This window comes from Rhipicephalus microplus, chromosome 2, assembly GCF_043290135.1.
Source record: "Rhipicephalus microplus isolate Deutch F79 chromosome 2, USDA_Rmic, whole genome shotgun sequence".
In the NCBI taxonomy this organism is placed as follows: Eukaryota; Metazoa; Arthropoda; class Arachnida; order Ixodida; family Ixodidae; genus Rhipicephalus; species Rhipicephalus microplus.
The window spans coordinates 74542853-74561784 of record NC_134701.1 but is presented as its reverse complement, the minus strand read 5'-3'; the positions used below and the strand labels follow the sequence as shown (position 1 = coordinate 74561784).

The window sequence follows — 18932 nt, the reverse complement described above, 5'->3', positions numbered from 1 at the left end:
TGAGCCTTCGTGTTTTCATTTTGAGGTGCACTCTCATCAACCTGGCATCCCAAAACCTCATGACCATAACGATCGTGTCATTGTCGTGAAAACCCCAGTAATTATTTCAGCGATTGCAACGTTTCTTTCATCAATGCACAAAATGAGTCAAGAAATATCCAAGCAGATACTGTTATTTTGTAGCACTACTTAAACCTTGGTTTTCAGTGCCTTTAGAGTACAGAAAAGCTCCCATGAAGAATTGTGTTATGGTACGAAATTCGCCACTGCAAAAGTTTACCCCGAACAACTGCCCTGCACACTGCACCTCGGTATATTGACAATTCACGGTGACATTTTGCGGCATCTACAGAAACACGTGTGCACGCCCACTCTCAGTAGTTTTCGTGTTTGCGGAACGCAGGAATCCTTACAATGTTTCCGTGATCAATGCGAGCACTAGCAATGCAGAAAAAACACGAGGGGAATGAAAACGCCACCCTTCGTGCTACATTCTTGCATATCAACCGTCACAACTGATCGTAAGCTGAAGCGTGACGCTTCGGCAGCACCACATCTGGCAACAGTGACAAAAGCTGGAAACTTCTCGGAGCTAGTTTTCGAAGTGAAAGCAATCGGAAAACGTTGCTCTCTGTTTGTCTCACTGAACCACTAAAGCTCTCAAACTATTCCAAGCTATGCCGGAAAAATAGGGGCTGTTACGTGTGGGAGTACACACTGAAAGTCAATGCTTTGGCAAAGGCAATCTGTGTCAAGACCAGCAATCGAACCCGCCTGACACGATTGACTCAACGACGTCATCAAGCGGCGGCGCCGGTTTGTTCCTCAACGCACAACGAGCTCCCTCAGCCCACGAGCCCGTTGAAGCTATCGGCGCCTTCCAGTCTGGCGAGTCTTACGCAATGCGTGGCGACGTCACTCGTCCTTGGCTGCAACCACGCGCAGCGGCTCCGGTTTTATGAGCATAACGTGGCCCAGCGGCGGGACTCATTCGAGAATTTTGACATCACGGCCAGCGGCGCTTCTGGTTCGAAGTTTGGCAACTCAAGAGATCCACCCGGTGATATAAAAAAGCACTGCGGCGCGTCGCCAGCTGTAGACCTATGTGTCAGAGAAGCCTCTCGTTGCTTCGAGCCCCTTGGCAGTCGGCGCGACCCGTGTCCTAGAAGCGGTGAGTTTCGTGGCAACCTTCGTAACCTCGTCGGCGGTGCGCTTAGTAACAGAGAGAGAAGCCGACGGATGCGTGCGAGAGAAGACATCTCGGCTCTTCGAAGGCGCGCCCTTGTAACAGCGCACGTCTTTTGGAAGCAAAACAGATGAGCGCGAAGATAAATAAGAGGATGTAGCGAGCGAGCGCCTGTCTGTGATATGATGATGATCATCATCATTTGTGTGTATGACTGACAAATTATGGTGAGCCTAAACAGTTTTGCACGGGAAAGAGAAAGATACAAAGACCACAAACAAACATACAAGAAGGTAGCACAGTCCTGCTCTTTCTCCAGGCTTGGTACCTTTGAACCATCAGTTCAATGGTTCCTTTTTTTTCATCATGTCACGTGCTTTCTGAATAATTAAGTTGGCAGTGTAGCTCGCAAGCTAAAGGGCTCTCTCGCTTTTGTTTTTTTTTACTAGCGCAGAATCCGCAAAGATTAGATGGGGGCGCGAAGCTTGCTCGCTTGCGTGATAGTTTGTGTACCTCACACAAATGTTAAACACATTGGTATGAAGTTTTCGCTATAAAAACGTCAGAATTTAAGGGGGTCTCTCTCTTCAGCAAAACGTGACAGCACGTTCTTGGTGATTTCATTCATTACAACGAATTTGCTCATGCCCCGCAGAGGGTATGTGCCACTTGTACGGAGAAAAAAAAACAATGTACAACACGAGAGCGTGCTCACGTTCAGCGAACGAGCAGATCGCGTCCATATTGGCAAGTCAACAGACGATCTTTTCTGCATCCACGGAACCGGTTCTTTGGCTGCAGCGTTTGTCGACCACTGCAAAGAAGCCCGACTGTCTTTTCTTGATACGACAGTTATTCACAGAATCTCAGCACCATGGTTGGTGAGTTACAGCACACACTTTCTTTCTCGCAGCCTTACCTAGACCACGGGCATCCTGCAGCCTCTTTGCAGTTTGGTTGATTACCATTCTGCATGGTCAGCCGATAAAGCCATTCGCTCACAGCCAGGATTTTTTGTGTGTGCTGCATGCGCGATTGAAGAACATGCCGGAGGTCTGACCTATGCACGGCGCGCTACTATAGCAACAGAACGATGTTCTAGCGAGACAGCGCTAAAAACTCGTTTTGCAGGAATTCAAACGTCGAAGTCCCTGTCGTTGGTTGTGAGTGAACAGTAACCTTTTGCGTGGCCGATGATAGGAGAAAGATGCAAACAAAATAAAAAAAAATTAATTACTCGTCTGAGTGAAGATTGAACCAGGGCATATACGTGCCAAGCGGGTGTTCTACAACACAGCCACCCGTGCGCTTTTTTTGTCTCTCTCAGACAGTGTACACAAACACATGTTACAAAATATACGAATAGATTTCCTAAATTACACACACACACACACACACACACCAAACATTTCATCAGTCCCACATGAACTGGTGTTGTCTATCTAAAATTTCTTCAAGGCTTCCAGAGGTTCTAACTTCGTGAGCCATCCTGGAACGCACGCATGAATTTTCGTCATCCTAATGTAAGCAGACATGCTTTGCTTGAAATATATTCTTGCTGCCTTAGCATCCGGGTCTTAGTGCTATCCAGACATTCGTGCATGCCATATACATTGGAGGCCGGCTTACTTCTCTAGATCAGATGGAATGCCCTCGTCATACTTCAAAGCCTAATCACCTGATCCCGTCTGGATCCAGTGAGAAGTCCTTCTTTATTGTTCTTTGCAAGACGTCGAAAAAAAAAACATGCCCTCGTAACAGCGAAGCAAAACAGGATTTATTGTTTTAGGCTTCTTGCAAATCAAGCAATGTGATCCCCATGGTGTATAACAGCCACGTCCCTTTGTGAATGTCGTTACTGATAGTGTTCCTTTGTGTAGTATACAGGAAAATGTTTTCAGCCTTGTAGGTACAGCCCTCAGCACCGTTAACTTGAACGCTCCGATGCGTGGCCTCGGTTCGCTTGAACTGACGTCAGCGCCACCAAGCGTGGAAAACGATATGCTTGCTACAGTTCAGGATAGATGTAGCGCACGTCGGTTCCACTAGTAAATGTACGGTTTATGCTTCAAACGCCACCGCCTTGTTTGAGGTGTTATTACAGGAGGATCCTTGCTGTGGACGGTCGGCGTCTTGTCACTTTCATTTGTCTTGTCCCGTTCACGCTTGAGCATGGCTTTGGTGGCACACATGTCATCCTTGTCCGACCTCTCCGACCTCTCTCCCTGGGCTTGTTGCATCGACCGTGTCCCCGGGTTCCCCTGCCTTCAATTCACGTTTCGGCTCATCCGCTGACGGTGTGATGGCAGTTGCGCCAATTGCCGAGAAGTCTCGGTCACCTTGTGTTTATCACCCGACGCCGACTGCCAGGTTGCCGCAAGGACCACTTGGTCGCCGGTTCCTTCAGCGGCTTCCTCCGTATCGGCCGAGCTCATGACGTGCTCGGCCACCCCTTCGTTTTTCGCTGTTCCAGTTGCCGAGACATATGTTCTCACGCAGTCAACCTCGACGTGCCCGAAGCGTCTACCGCTGGAGCAGCGGAGAACCTTGCGCTGCGGCAAACGTGGCCAGTTCTTTGGCAACACAAGCACTGCATTGGACAGCGAGGTTGCCCAGGCACCATGACCACGGCCAAATCTCCGTTGACACAGATTTGATGAGAGAGGTTCTCAACCATGAAACCACTCTTGAGCTTGAGCAGAACCGTCCTTGTTGTGGAACGTTTGTTGGTCATTCCGGGGACGTGCCACTTCTCGCTTCTCACTTCCACCACTTCAATGAAGTTCACAAAAGTCAATAATACGTATTCATCACTGACACAGAGAAACAGCCAGTGCAGCCTTAGATTCATCTGCTGATCCTGAGGGTCGATAATAACGGAACGCCGCCTCTTCACATGTAGTTCCTTCAGCGCAAGTAGGCATTTTGTGGTAGCGGCGTCGTTGAAGGTCACTACCCCGAAGTGGTGAATCTGATAAGCGCCGAGGCTCACCACATAAAACAGATGGCCCGTCGGCGTCCCCGTGCAAAAACACGGAGCTAGTAACAAGCTTTCCTTTTAGCAGCTGAGGCAAAATAAACTGATATATTTTATCTTCCTTGGTCCTGTTTCCGCGGCCCATAGTGGCCGCTGTAGCCGCTGTGCTATAGCACATGACCATGCGATCTGTTCAGCTCGGCTGCCGGAAGTAGAATGTGCTACACGTCTGCCATGGAGCACTTTGTAAACAACTTCCTTCGCTTAGAAAGCAGTGAAAGTATTTTTTTATACTTTACAAACGCACGCGTCCTTACTACCTGCTTCACAATACAACATATAACGTTGACGTAAAGGCGTCGTACGAGTCATTTCCGTCAGCCATCAAAACATGTGATTGTCACAATGAATGGTTTTAAGCCAGTCACCTATTACAAAAGGCACATATGTTACTCTGATTATTGTCTTAAGGTCACGTAGTTCGAAGACAAGATCAAAAAGATTTCATGCTCATAATTACCCGTTCTTCAAAGCATGCTACCCAATACACAGAATGCATTACAGAGAATGCTTAAGCGAAAGCTTCACTTTCACAAGCCAGTTTAACACTTTGGATTACATTGTAGTAATTCTCGAGGAACATCGTAGCTCAAAAAATGTGTGCTGAGTAGTTGAAACAAGAACTAGAAGAACAAGACATCGCTAACGTGCTCAACTCTTGAGAGTGAAGCTTACGGGTCCCAAAAGGTTTGTTTTTTCCGATGGTATAGTTCATCGGAAAAAACAATGTTCAAAATGCGCAGTGCAAGAGTTAGATCCGTAAACAAAAGTTACAGAGGAGCCACACTCTCAGAGTAAAAATTATAAATATTTAAACAAAAAGCGGCGTAAAAATGGCAGCCTACATATTTTATACTTTTATAGCAGTTCGCTGAAAATTGAGATTCTTGTAAGACAGTCTCTATTCAGCCCCCTACATGTGTAAACAAATTATATTCTAAACAAACATTTCTTGTGCTCACTTCAACTATATCGTCTTAGAGATTATGCGGAATATATCGAGTAACAGGAAGTTTTAGTGCAAACCACTACAATCTGACAGCAATATCATTTCGCTTTGTCAGACATGCAAGCAATAGACCTACAGTAGCATCAATATGATGGTGGCGTCTACACCTTTCCGCTGCACGAAAGCACTTCAAAGTTCATTTTGAGTATAGTTGGCCTTGTGTGGCAGCATAATTTGCAATGTATGGTGGCAGCAACGGAAGAGAAATATCCGGTGAGAAGGGAGCGAAAATAATGCGTAAAGTCCTCTCTTAGAAAGGCTGTGTAGTTTTCTTCAATTGAACGCTGATTAAACGGACAGTTATTTGAAGCACATGGAGCGCACAACTAGTCTCTGCTATGGTAACTCTGGCAGCATAGAAAAATTGCTGCACATATTACCTGAGCACCTCACGTATTGCAACGAGTTGCAATTGTTTGAACAACAAACGGACAAGATTTGCCCCGATCATCCGGCTCCGAACATGGCAGATGAAAACGGCGATGGGTAATACATTCGCCAATCATTTACTTGTAAAAAAGTTGGCCTAGCTGGAAAGCATTGTTCATTGACTATTTCACATGGGAAAGTTTTAGGTACCTGGCATCTTGTAGTTTTAAATATTTCTATGTGATGCACTTGTGCATTTTCTACTTGTTTATATTCGTTTTTCTAGTGATGATTTTATTTCCTCCCTCCTGTATTCAATCGATGCCATTCCTCATCCCTTTGCAGAGTAGCATGCCAGCGGTATATAAACGTTGCCAGAAATCCGTTTTTCTCATAATGTAGCTCTCTCTCTCGCACTCCCCGACAAATGACACTGACTGATACCGCATCCCTTTCCGGTCGCTTCTCAGTTTATGAAATAACGTGGCTCAATGCAAGCCTACATGCATTACAAGATTGTTCCAGTCATGTTCATTCAGAATATCTGTTTCTGTATACGAGCTGAAACCATGATGACACCACAGAACCCGCCATAGTGGAGTACTGAAGATTGATTGAGCGATTTCGGGGGTTCTTCAAAGTGCACCTAAATTAAGTCCGCAGGTTAAATTCTCCGACACGAAAATCCAGCTGCACTGGCTGGGAATGAAAATCACGCCCTGGAGATTAGCAAGCTTACAACATTGCGTCCTAGACAATTCCGGTGGGCTCGCTGAGGGTTTTCTTGAAAATACATACCTGTATTCGGGAAGCAGACGTAGTCATAGCATTAAAAAATTTAATGCTCAAAAGCTTTCTCGGAAGTAGGTTCTGACTCAACCATTGCTAGGCTAATTAAAGATTGTACGAAGTACAAGACTGTGTCATTGCGAGAGCATCTTTTTTTAAGGGTTTGTCAGGTGCCAATCGCGAAATCTACCCACTGTGAGGCTGTTCGGGAATAAGTTATGTATTGATGCGCAGTGATTTTTAATGCATTCTCTTTCACATTCACAGCCGCTGAAGTTTGGTCAGAACGCCCCGGCGGGGTGGTCTAGTGGCTAAGGTACTCGGCCGCTGACCCGCAAGTCGCGGGTTCAAATCCCGGCTGCGGCAGCTGCATTTCCGATGGAGGCGGAAATGTCGTTGGCCCGTGGGCTCAGATTTCGGTGCACGTTAAAGAACCCCAGGTGGTCAAAATTTCTGGAGCCCTGCACTACGGTGTCTCTCATAATCATATGGTGGTTTTGGAACGTTAAACCCCACAAATAAATCAATCAAAATTGGTCAGAACAGATAGACAAAGACCTTTATTGGGTCCTGAGAAACGCTGCTCCCTTAGAGCAACGTCGCGGGCTGCACCCACGTATGAACGGGGAGGCCCAGCCTCATCACCGCGTCGTGGGCTCTCTGGACAGCCCGTAGTTGTGGTAGCAACTCTGAACTTCGTAAGGCAGAGTCCAAATTTTCTTGTGTGAGCCGACTTGGGCCCCGTAACGAGGGGCACTGCCAGAGCATATGTGCTAGGTCACTAACCTCACCACAATCAGGCCAGGTAGAGTCAAAAGCCTCTGAGGAGACTATGCTGAGGAAAAATAGGCTTGGATAGGACCTGGTCTGGAGCATTCTATACGTAATGGCTTGCGGTCTAGACAACTTGTTGTGTGGTGGAGCAAATGACCGCCTACTCAACTGGTAGTGTTTAGCCACTTCACTGAATGTAAGTAAAGCGTCCCTGAACATCTCACTGCCAACCTGCGGACCTACGTCCTCCTCACCTCGGAGGGTTAGTGCGCGCGCCCGGGAGTGAGCAGTGTCATTCAGGTTTCTTTGAGAGTCCAGTAAGGGTTCGAGATGTTCAGGAAACCAGGTAATGGTATGTGGAGAAAGTGTACTATTTTCAAGTAGTTTAAATACTTCAGTACAGACGGAACTAGAGGTGACAGCTTTGACCACTGACCTGGAGTCGGTGAAGATTTGCGATCTACTGTCATCCAAAAAGGCAAGGGCTACAGCCAACTTTTCGGCTCTTGAGGGAGTAGAGTCCCTAACTGACGCAGCATTGATAATAGAGCCTATATGATTGACGGAAATAACAAAAAACCTAGCTGAGCGACCGTGCTGAGCGGCATGGACAAAACAAACTGAATGAGGATTGTTCCTGATGTTCTTCAGAAGTGTGATGGCCCTAACCCGGCGCCTTCCTACGTTGTGCTGAGGATGGACCTTTCGCGAAAACGGAGAGACCTGGATGGCAGTACGCTTTTCATCTGGTAGTTGAAGATGGTGATCCTCTACGAGCTCCGGACTGAGGCCTAGGACGGACAGAATCTTCCCACCAGCTGGCGTAGACGACAGGTGCATTAGCTGTGCAGTCTCTTGGGCTTCAATAATCTCATCTACGGTGTTATGAACTCATAGCTGCATAAGCCGTTACGTGCTTGTTCACACGGAGATGCCCAACACCCTCTTTACGCTTTTTCTGATCAGAGTTTCCAGCTTCTTCTTATGGAATCTATACCAAGAGTGCATGACATCAACGTACGTTATGTGAGTCCTAAGAAATGCATGAAAGAGCCTCAGTAAATTGTCCTCTCTGAGTCCCCCCCCCCCTTCTGTTCGAAACCCAATTAATCAACCTCATCATATTTTTGGTCTTGTTAGAAATCTTACCAATGGTTTGTCCGTTGCATCCGTGCGACTCTCTAATCATGCCCAGCACTCTAATAGCGTCCACTCTCGGAATGACGGTACCACTTCCGGTGCGAAGTACAATGTATACCTCTGATAAAGGCTTCCAGTTTTTTGGCCTGGCTCCTTTTCTATTGAGTCTGTATAGAAGCAGCTCCCATTTACTCGAGGAGCACCTCAGCCCTGTGCCAGCAAGGAAGAGCTCTGTCTGATCGATGGCTTCCTGGAGTGCAGTCTCGACTTCCCCTTCGCTACCTCCGGGACACCAGACGGTAATATCATCAGCGTAAAGCATATGGTTGATGCCCTTCACGTTAGATAGCAGTGTAGACAACTTGTATATAGCGATGTTAAAGAGAAGCGCAGATATCACAGCTCCTTGCGGCGTGCCTTCAAAACAAGAGAATTCTTCCTCGTTATGTGCACTTTTACTGTCGGCTACATCAACGAGCTTATAGCAGTGCGCACACACAGCTCCATGTTCTCACGCAGTACACGCACCCGTGCGTACAAACTCGCAACACACGTGGCGTTCGTTGCGCCACACACTCACGTATGCAAACAAAAATAAATGGGCACGCGTACGAATCCAGGAAACAATTATCACTCTCAATATTTGCCTTAAAAAGATACTGGCTCTGTTAGCTTGTTTATCTGCCTCTTTAGCTCCTCGATCAGGTGAAATGCTTTCGCTAACCTTAAATCAACAGAATGCGGATTCATAGTTTTGTCTTTTCTCTTTTATTACAGAGGGTTCTACTTCCAGAAAAAGTAAGTGAATCAAGCGTGGTAAAAGCGCGCTGGTGACATGTTGCTGTGCACACACTCAATCAAAAAATTTCACTATATTTTTCCTGTTATTGCTGTGTGGCAATTTTATTCCTCTTGTGCGGCCGTTCCATCTACACATCGAAGAGCTGCAGCTATCGAGATAAGCATCACGCGTCTCTTCGAAGAAAATCACGCAAGTAGCAAAATATGATTGTGTAAAATAACAATATGTCAGCTTCTACGTGCCAAAACCATATTACAGTTTCGAAACACGTTACTGGGAACGGCCCCTTAAATTTTGACACTCAAACATGTCACATACCATGGGTGTCACTTACATAAAACATCTAGCACCGAGGCCACAATTGAACAAGCAACTTTCGGGTCCGAAGCCAGACTTGCCCTCTGGATTTAGTGCCGAGCGGTTGTGGCCCCGCGATCTCCGACGACAGCACAGCTCTGGCCGACTGGCCCGCCCTACGTCATCTCTTGCCACCGAAAAGAGCTCTCGCTGTGTGGTGCCCCGTCCTCGGACTGCTGCGACCGTGTTTATCTTCCGTATCTTCTCGCTCCTTCTGGGTGTCGCTGTCCCTTTGTCATGCTCTCTCCTTCCCCCCTCTCTCTCTACACTTTTAATCCTATTCTTTTCATTCCTCCTTACCCGCAACCCTCGTGAGCTACTGTTGAGGTGTTACACTCCGATTCAGACAGTTACGGGGCACAAATTTATCTTCTTTTTTATCTCAAGACACACATTAGAGTGTCCGAAGCCAAGCACCACCGCCGCAACACCACCGTGGTGGACATGACCGAAAATAGTTTAAGCATCCTAAAATTAACAAAATTGAAAAATACTCTAAGTAAATAATTTTGCTGAAAGGTAGAGAACGATGCTGCAATCGTTGAGAGGTGCGTGCTAACCACCGGCTTTCATGTCCGGTGCAAGAAGTCTAACTAAACTGTATTCCCGTGTCTTTGCCAATAATAATTTCACCCAATGAACATTGCAAGGTACGTTCGCGGGTTATCATGACACACCTCGGGCATTGGAACATAATGTATGCGTCTATTCACTCATCTAGTTTGAATATGTGTGCCAGTTTCAGGTTGGTTTTCGGTAAAACTGCAATCAATTACAATTCATTGCTGCTACAATTGCTATCACTAGCGACTGCGACAACTTTTCTGCACATGTAACGATAGTATGGTTCTAAGCCCTTGATCATTTGTTTATTTAGTTATTAATTTATTATTTTTTATACCTATACCTACAGCGCCCTCTGGGGGCATCGCCTTTGTGTCCGGCAGCGTGACAGCAGAGCTTGGCTTTTGTTTTGTATAGGCGAAGGTTCGAGCAAACTCTATTTCTTTTCATTTTGGGCCTTTCATTAAAATCCATGCTCCACGCTCCAATAGGCGATTCCACCTGAAAGTTCTTGTGCAGTACGCAGCGCAAAGAAAGACTGAAAAAAAATACCCGTGGAAGAAGAGCACTATAGATCACAAGAAGTGAAACATAAAATATCATATGAAACTTTTTTGCCTCACTGCGAGAACACCGTTACATTGATTTGACCTGTACAAAAATAGGAAAATTATTATCCCGCAAATTGTAAGCATCTCACGTGTGAATGCACTCACGAAGTGAGCTGATTCGAATTTGTTCATTTCTACAAGAACTCGCATATCGTTGCTGTGTGATCCCGTTTCATATTCTGTTTACCTTCATGGGTGTCACTGTTTTATTGCTCAGTATTGTGATTGATATATATTAACGTCCCAAAACCACCCTATGATTATGAGAGACGCCGTAGTGGACGGCTCCGTAAATGTCGACCACCTGGGGTTCTTTAACGTGCACCCAAATCTTAGCACACGGGCCTACAACATTTCCGTTTCCATCGGAAATGCAGCCGCCGCAGCCGGAATTCGAGCCCGTGACCTGCGGGTCAGCAGCCGAGTACCTTAGCCACTAGACCACCGCGGCGGGGTGCTCAGTATTGTGTGCTGTGCTAACCTCAGTATCATTGAATGTGTAACAACTCACGCGCGATCACATCACAGCCGGTAGGTAGTGGCGTTTCAGAAGCGTCTCCATACGACTCCAGGAGGCGGTCACGAAAATACTTCTTGCCATCGGGTCTGTGTCTACGGGTTTTTATTGTTGGCGCGAGTTATTCTCCGTATAAAGTCTACATAAGAATATTCCCCGCGCATCGTGGATTTTACCGGTGAGCACAAACACACGAGCTGAGGCGACGAAGTCGGTACAAGCATGTAGATCCAACGAGCCAGCAAATATCCATCGCTTAGAAGGTGCATACGATAACATGACCCCGGATGTGAAGCCTACCGTCGAAAAGATACCCAAGTAGAGTGGAAATGCCTCGATCGCCTTAAAGAAGCGCAAATAAACTCGAGGGGAGGGGTGAATTGAGAAGACACTATAAACTTTGAACAATATTCAAACCATTTTCATTAGAAGAATCCTGACGGGATGCAAAGCAGCAGCGTTTCACACCGGTAGCCTCACGGGCTGAACAGCGCTAACGCGGGTGCTCAGCGTTGCGGATGGTGGAGAGGGTAAAGCAGGAGAGATGTCACCAGTACAGACAAGTTTCAACATGTTCGTTAGGCGCGGGTGAGGTTCATTTTGCGCGAACCGAAGAGACTGCAGTGTAGCGAGCGGTGGTCTTGTTACCAAAGCAATTGGTGGTAGCGGCAGGTATTGTTGGAAAACGTACGCGGAGGCAGCTGCGGGCGCCGCCGCTAGTGCGTGGCAGGCGAAGAAGTGAGTGATGGCAGCGCGCACTGCAAGGGGAGCGTGACCTCAACGCGCAGCAACAGCTGAACTACTTGGCACCGCTCCAACACCTGCGGCGAGGAGAACACGTTGCGGCGCGTTCGTACGGATGCACGTACGTACAGCGCTATACACAGAAGTTTTTTTCGTATCTAAAAGGATACGGGAGTGATCGCTGGTGCCCGCGCTATTTTGGCAGGTACATCAGCGGATGGTTCGCGTACACTCTAAGCCAAAAGGGAGCAACAGGGGTATAGGGGTTGCTCTTTTCAGGGAGCAATTGCATTGCCACTCCCATTACTCCCCTAAAAGGAGTAACTGCAGAGGGATGAACTGTTGCTCTCCTTTCAGTTCCTTTGTGGGATGAACAGTTACTCCCTCCAGTTCCTCCCTGCAGACCAACAGTTACTCCCGCCAGTTGCTCCCTGCGGACCAACCATTACTCCCACCAGTTGCTCTTCTAAGAGCAACAGTTCCTCCCACGTGTTCGCAGTTACTCTCTGAAAAGCAACTGCACCTGCTTCCAGTTACTCCTTGGGGAAATGACTATCTCGAGTATGCTTGTCACATGCTTAACACATGGCGACAGCTCCTTAGAAGAGCACTGCTTGGGTGCTTCTAACACAAAAAGTGGACAATATTGAAAGGAAAATAAATGCTTTATTGTTCTTTTTATGAGGCGACGTGTGAGCACACGTAAAAGTAGACTTCACCACACCACAGCCAGCACTAAACAAGCACCATAATACATCAAAGGTTTTCTGCGTCATCCGTGAAAAAAACAATCTTGAATTTTTAGCATAGGGCAGTCTGTGTCATCATTGGGGAGAGAAGGGCAACTTCTCCAATGCTGAAAGACTCAAGTTTCGCAGCTGGTGTTTTCATCAGGCTAGCGCAGCGGAATGTCACCACAGGCATATGTGAAGCATCTCATTGCTGCAAGAAAAAAAATAGAAGTGTGAGGTTAAACATGCTAGAATCAATACATAACAATGAGTCACACACACTGCAGCAGCGCTTACATTCTAGGATGTCTACTGCAAAACGAAATGGGAAAAAAAGGAAGGTTCGGCCAAACGTTACTTGGCAAGCCATATAAATGCTGATGTGGTAGACGCTTTTCACATGATGTCTCAGACAGCAATATTCTGGAAGAAAATGTGCAGCCCCTCAACAAGGCATCTTTGTAGCAGTTAAAGATACCCTTAGGTTGAGTTAACTTGTTTCCTATACACAGCTGAGTGACATTTCTATGAGCCCATTCACCAATGGGCATTCTAAGTGAGATCATGTGTGTGGCAAATAACGCGTACGGTCCGCTCATGTTAAAATACTTATTTAGCTCGTGCACATAGTTGCTCTCCATTCTACTGTTCTATCATACGCTGCTGCGTCTTGAATTGTGCAATACCTGTAGGCACAAGCCAAGCATGCAAAGCCTGCTTGAAAGCAACCATTTGCAGAGTCTACACGATAATCTTCAGTATATTTCTTTGTACCTGATGCAAACGGCTGGACAAAACTATAGACAAATAAATGTAGACTGTGCTACATTAAAAAATGCTTTAAATTTAGTAAACTGGGGTGCATTTGTCTACTCGGTGGACGAGTCGCAGCCACGAGATATGTGAACGAAGCAATATATCTTAAGGCATGCACAGATATTCTGATTCATTGTTTGACAGTGTCACAGATAGCCTGCCAATACATATATATCTGAGATCAACAAGATGTGAAGCTTTTATTAGTTCAATGTCTTGTTGGTTCACAGCCAAACAGGTTACTGCTCTGTTAGACAAATTGGAATAAGCGCACCGTGGTTTCCAAAAAAGCATTATTAGAAGTTAGCTCCCGGTGTGAATGTCTGCCTAATTATTTTGTACTGCCTTCTACATATACCACAAAGACATTTGTTGAGGACGTGCTACCAGTCTAGCCAAGAGCGCATACTTGGTCAATGTGATGGAAATACAAACATTAGAAACACTGCCACCTCTAGTAAGAGCATAACACTTCCGGATCTTAGAACAGCAAGGAGGTGCACAAGAAAGTTAAGCCCACTCTTGCAGAACTTTGAACGCGAATTTTTCAGAGTGGGGGAGGTAAATATGCTGTGGCACTTTTAAACCCATGAAACATCTGCAGAAAACAGGGTAAAGGCAAGTCAAGAAGCGCTGGTATGAAGTTCTGCGCATGGACAGCTTTGTTAATCTAGGCCCAAGTGTTAAGCTTTGTGCAAGCCAAAATCCATGTAAATAGGGAAAGCGTACTTTTAGGAGCACCAGCGTAAACAAATCTTGGCAGTTGGCTTTCTAGTACAAACAGCAATCCCCGCAATGAAAACATAAACATTTTATCTTAACGGTAACAGTGTGAGCACACACACGGGCCAGTAGAGCCATGTCAAATTGTCAGTGCCAGTGTAACCATGTGGCATGATAAACTATTCTCTGGCCAACACATGCACAGTTTGTCCCTAAAAAGCGATGCTTTCATATACGTAGTACAAAAAGTCTGCACTTACCAAAATTCACATGCTTTCTGTACTTTAGCATCGTTGGGTGCATGTTTATCTGCAGTATAACGAAATTTGTGTCATATCTCTGAAAAAAAGCAGTAAAAGACATGCATCAAATATTGTTTCAGTTGGTAGCAGTGAAGTCAGGTTAAGAACAGCCAAGTGGGAATCAGCCTAATTATGTGCATGCGGCAAATCTCAAACGGCGTTATTGAGGTTGTCGAAATTTTCGTCGATTGGTATTAACGTCGATATGTGACTTCAACGGCATGCCAAGTTTTCACAGCGCATAAAGATTTCATGATGCAGAGTAATGACAACGCTAACGAGAACATACATCATTTATGATTGTCTTTTACAATATTCAGTTTTGCGAAGGTTTTGCATCACTAAAGAAATCTGAAAGATTTGGGTCATTCATCCTCCAATTTTTCTGTCCATATGTAAATTGCTCGCTTGATGGTGCGCTTTTAAAATAGTACGTTCAGCGCAGAGGTGAAGCAAGTGACGCAGTGATGTGGGCAGATTTTTTTTTTTTTGAGGCGTGCGGGGATGGGGGGGGGGGGGGTCCGCTTATCTGAATTGGAGGCCGGGCAAGCGAATATGGTCGTCATTATGGGCTCCCTACCCCCGGCCTAAACAAATTCCGTGCGCAACCGCCTGGCTATGCCAGTGAAGTGATGTGACAATGATTTGTTCACTTACTGATTTACATACACTTTACAGCTCTAAAAAATGCGGCCCAAGGTCCCAACACTCAGCCGTTAACGTTACATAAAGCCAATGGTAGAAAAGTGCCAGTATGAAGGCAGCTACAACCCCGACCCAATGTTTTTTTCAAGCGAGGTAGTGTTGCGGAAAGGAACTTTTAACTGCAAAAGTACACTGGCACTGCAGTGGTGACAGGGGAAGCAAGAGGGTATGCAGGCGGTAATAGAGGTAATTTAGTCCGATACGGCAAGCTATGGATACGGTAAATAAGATAGAGCAAATCATTTCTCTTTTAATAGCACAGCCACTCATCAATGTATTGTAAGAGCATTAAATGTTGCTGGAAATGCCACTCACCTGCACGCTGATGCATGCACAGTCCTTTGTCCGACGAGCGAACAGGCTTGCAGATAGCTGAAGACGTGTTTACGATGTGTTTGTTCCACCCAGCAGCAAAATCCACAACAACTTCGCGCTCCATAAAGATAAATATACACTAACCTTCATCACGAATAAGTAGAAACGCAAAACTGCGACACACACACACGATCAAAACATAACTAACAAGCTCGCATGTCCATGTGCTCGCCAACCACAGACCATATGAATATGAGTAGTGCGAACGCGAACCTAGTTGCGCCGAAAAAAAAAAAAAACGTCGAGCAGTGGCAGCACAGGCGTCAGCGCAATGCTTTCAGTGTGTTTTCCTAATACACTTATAAAAAAAACTGAGGTACACTAAAACTCATAATTAAATACAAAGTGTATATGAGTGTAATTTTTATTAAGTGCTAGTAAACATAAACACTGAATAAAAATTACTTTGTAAATTACATCGTTTACTACACTAGCGCCACGCTTGTCGTGCGGGCGCAGATAACGCAGATTTGTCATTCTGTCCTCAACCTACACGGTGAAGCGTGCTACTAAGTGTACGGCTGATGAGAAGCGCGTCTGGGTCCGCTTTTTTTTTTTCTTCTCCGATATATTTAGGAGGGGGGGGGGGGGGCTCCTTATGCACGTGTTTTGGTGCTTGATCGACTTTGACGCCCTTCCTTCGCGGACGAATGGCATGTCTAGGCTTTTTTTTATTGTTGTTTTGCACGTGTTTCGGCGTTCAGTCCGCTTTGACGTGCCAACTCTCCATTCTGCTGCTGCGTGTGTTAGGTACTTGCCGTAGCTGTATTCTCAGGCCTTCTGTGTTCAGCCAGCGCTGCTATCTTATTATCTGCGGATGCTAAAATAAATCACTGTTTTGGTTTGGTGAAGTTTGGCACACAGAACAAACAATAATCTGGCCCATGAATATCAATGTGGGCCGCATGCATATTTGGGTGCGGTGTCCTGCCGGGGAGTAACCAGTGCGTGACGAGAGAATTCACAGCGGTTCCTCCTTCTGTTGCTCCCTTACAAACTTAGATGAGTATAGTTGCTCCCCCATTCTCGAACAAGTCGGCCATCTTGTTCCGCATAGTCTTTTCGGAGAGTAACAGTCGCTCTGAAGGAGTAAAAACAGCCGTTGCTCCCATTTCGGCCGTTTTTGGCTTAGAGTGTACGCTTGTATGTCCTGCCCTCTCAACAATAAAAGACTGTGAGAAACCCACTTATCTGCCAGAAGGGCTTTCTTGCGCCAGCGTTTTTTTAAGTTAATGCAACATTTATTCTCAAATATTCAGCTGACAATTTCGCTTCTTATATTACTACAAATTATTGTTATGGTATTAATTTGATCTTACTTGCGGTGAAAGTGAATTGTGTTTTCATTGTGACGCCACAAGAGCTCGAATTATCGATCCGCTTCAGTACTACGCATTGATTGATTTGTGGGGTTTAACGTTCTAAAATCACGATATGATTATGAGCGACGCCATAGAAGAGGGCTCCATCAATTTAGACTACCTGGGGTTCTTTAACGTCCACCTAAATCTGAGCACACGGGCCTACATCATTTCCGCTTCCATCATAAATGCAGCCGCCGCAGCCGGGATTCGATTGCGTGACCTGCCGGTCAGCAGCCGAGTACCTCAACCACTAGACCACCACGGCGGGGAGAATGCGCATTGGTGATGTCGCCGAAGCGGTGGTGGTCAATCTTTGTTCAGCGACCACCTGGCTAAACTGGGGTTTAGTACAGGAGACAAGTATATGTTGCTTTGGCGGCAGACACCCCTCCCCCCCCCTCCTCAAAGATCACATAAGGTGCCAGAAGTGATATTTACGTGAATGTGTCAACTGGCCGGTTTGATCTTGCTGATAGTGTTTCACATTTACAAATACGTAAGCAGGGCTTCCCTTCAAAGGGGAATTTCGATTGAAGCACCCTCTTTCTTATCGATTTACTGCATGAGGCAAACTGTGCCTTCCCTTCCCTCAGCCCTTTGTTGAACACGCTTATGCGCGTTCAAGACAACAACGTGCAGTAGCGCTCTAGCAAGTTTAAACTCAAAACAATTCAAGAGAGCGTAGTTCAAGGTGGCAGAAGCCGTTTCACTTCATGTACAATAAACAGGAAATATTGTGGCAAACCAAACTCGTCAGCAACAATATCGGTGCAATGTTTGAAGAAATAATACGGAAAGTGACTCTGCCCACGTATTTTTTACGCAGGACGTAGGTGTGCTTTTATTGAACAATTATTTAGAGATTTGATATTTCAAAATCAATGGTGGAAATGATGTACCCATGATATAAATTTTTAATGTCGACACAAGATGTAGCAACACTTACGATTGAACAGCAGAGTCATGAACTATATTTTGACATGATTCGTCATTCTATTTACATAAAGATATTTTCTTCGTTATTAGTTTTAAAGGTAATTAGCGACCTTTCTAGCATATTAGATGCATGGTTTACTTCAGGTATTGATAGAGTGTTTTGTTTACCTGCATATTTTTCTCTCCCATTTGAATAGGCTGGTTCGCGATCCCGTAAGTATAGTATGCAAACATATCCCTGCGTTATTTTCCCATCCTTGGTCATTGTTAACAAATGCTTAGGGTCGTTCTGTATAACTATTAGTCTGCTTGGTTTAAATTGTGCCTAACTATCAGACTTTATTTTTGTTTAATTGAAGGGTACGCTTAGATCAGTTTCACAGTTCGCGTGCGATGCTGTGAACATCACGCGCAGCATTCGGTAATATATTGAGCCGGGGTAGAATGAAGCTTCTATATAGCTAGGTTATCTATACAAGTCCCTATGGAATGTTTATTAGACTGTTGAAAAAGCAGAGCGAACAGTGGAATCGAAATTGATGTTGAGCTGACATTACGTCTGCTTTTTAGCACTACAAATGTATTTCTTATTACTGCGTTACAAAATAAGATAGCCAACACTGCAAACAAAATGTATGTTGCGACCACACGATTCTTGCGCAAGAGTATTTTACCAAAGCAGTCTCAATAAAGGACATAATTTGGTTGCGGAATGCTTATTGGCATGCAGAACTCTCGAGTTCTGATTATGAGAGGATGTGGCTTATAATTGCATTCGTCGAGTCAACACCAACAAAGCCAGATTTCATTCGATCCTATTCAGTTTAATTTATCTGTCTGTACTAGTTCCTGTGAAGTATAATCTATTGTGAACCACCTGTGGTGTATTGTTTATTTAATTTATTTATTTATTTAATGCATACTGCAGACCTTCACAGGTCCAAGCAGGTGGGCACGGTACAAGTAGCAAGTATATGTTAGGCACTCCAGTCACGTAGAAAAGGAAAAAGGAAAGAATTCAACATACAAATACAGGTTTACACACCCAACACACAGTTTACACACAGTAAATCAACCAAAG

General features: G+C 45.4%; 1 protein-coding gene across 1 annotated transcript in view; it reads left to right on the top strand.

Annotated features, from left to right (window-relative positions):
* The first annotated feature begins 1937 nt into the window (after window positions 1–1937).
* Window positions 1938–18932, top strand: part of LOC142785001 (uncharacterized) — a 109205-nt gene continuing 92210 nt past the window's right edge. Inside the window, exons 1-3 of the mRNA XM_075883422.1 lie at window positions 1938–2067; window positions 9082–9102; window positions 18049–18064. Coding sequence (XP_075739537.1) covers window positions 2061–2067; window positions 9082–9102; window positions 18049–18064 — 44 coding nt within the window. The 5' untranslated portion in view covers window positions 1938–2060. The remainder of the gene's footprint in view (window positions 2068–9081; window positions 9103–18048; window positions 18065–18932) is intronic.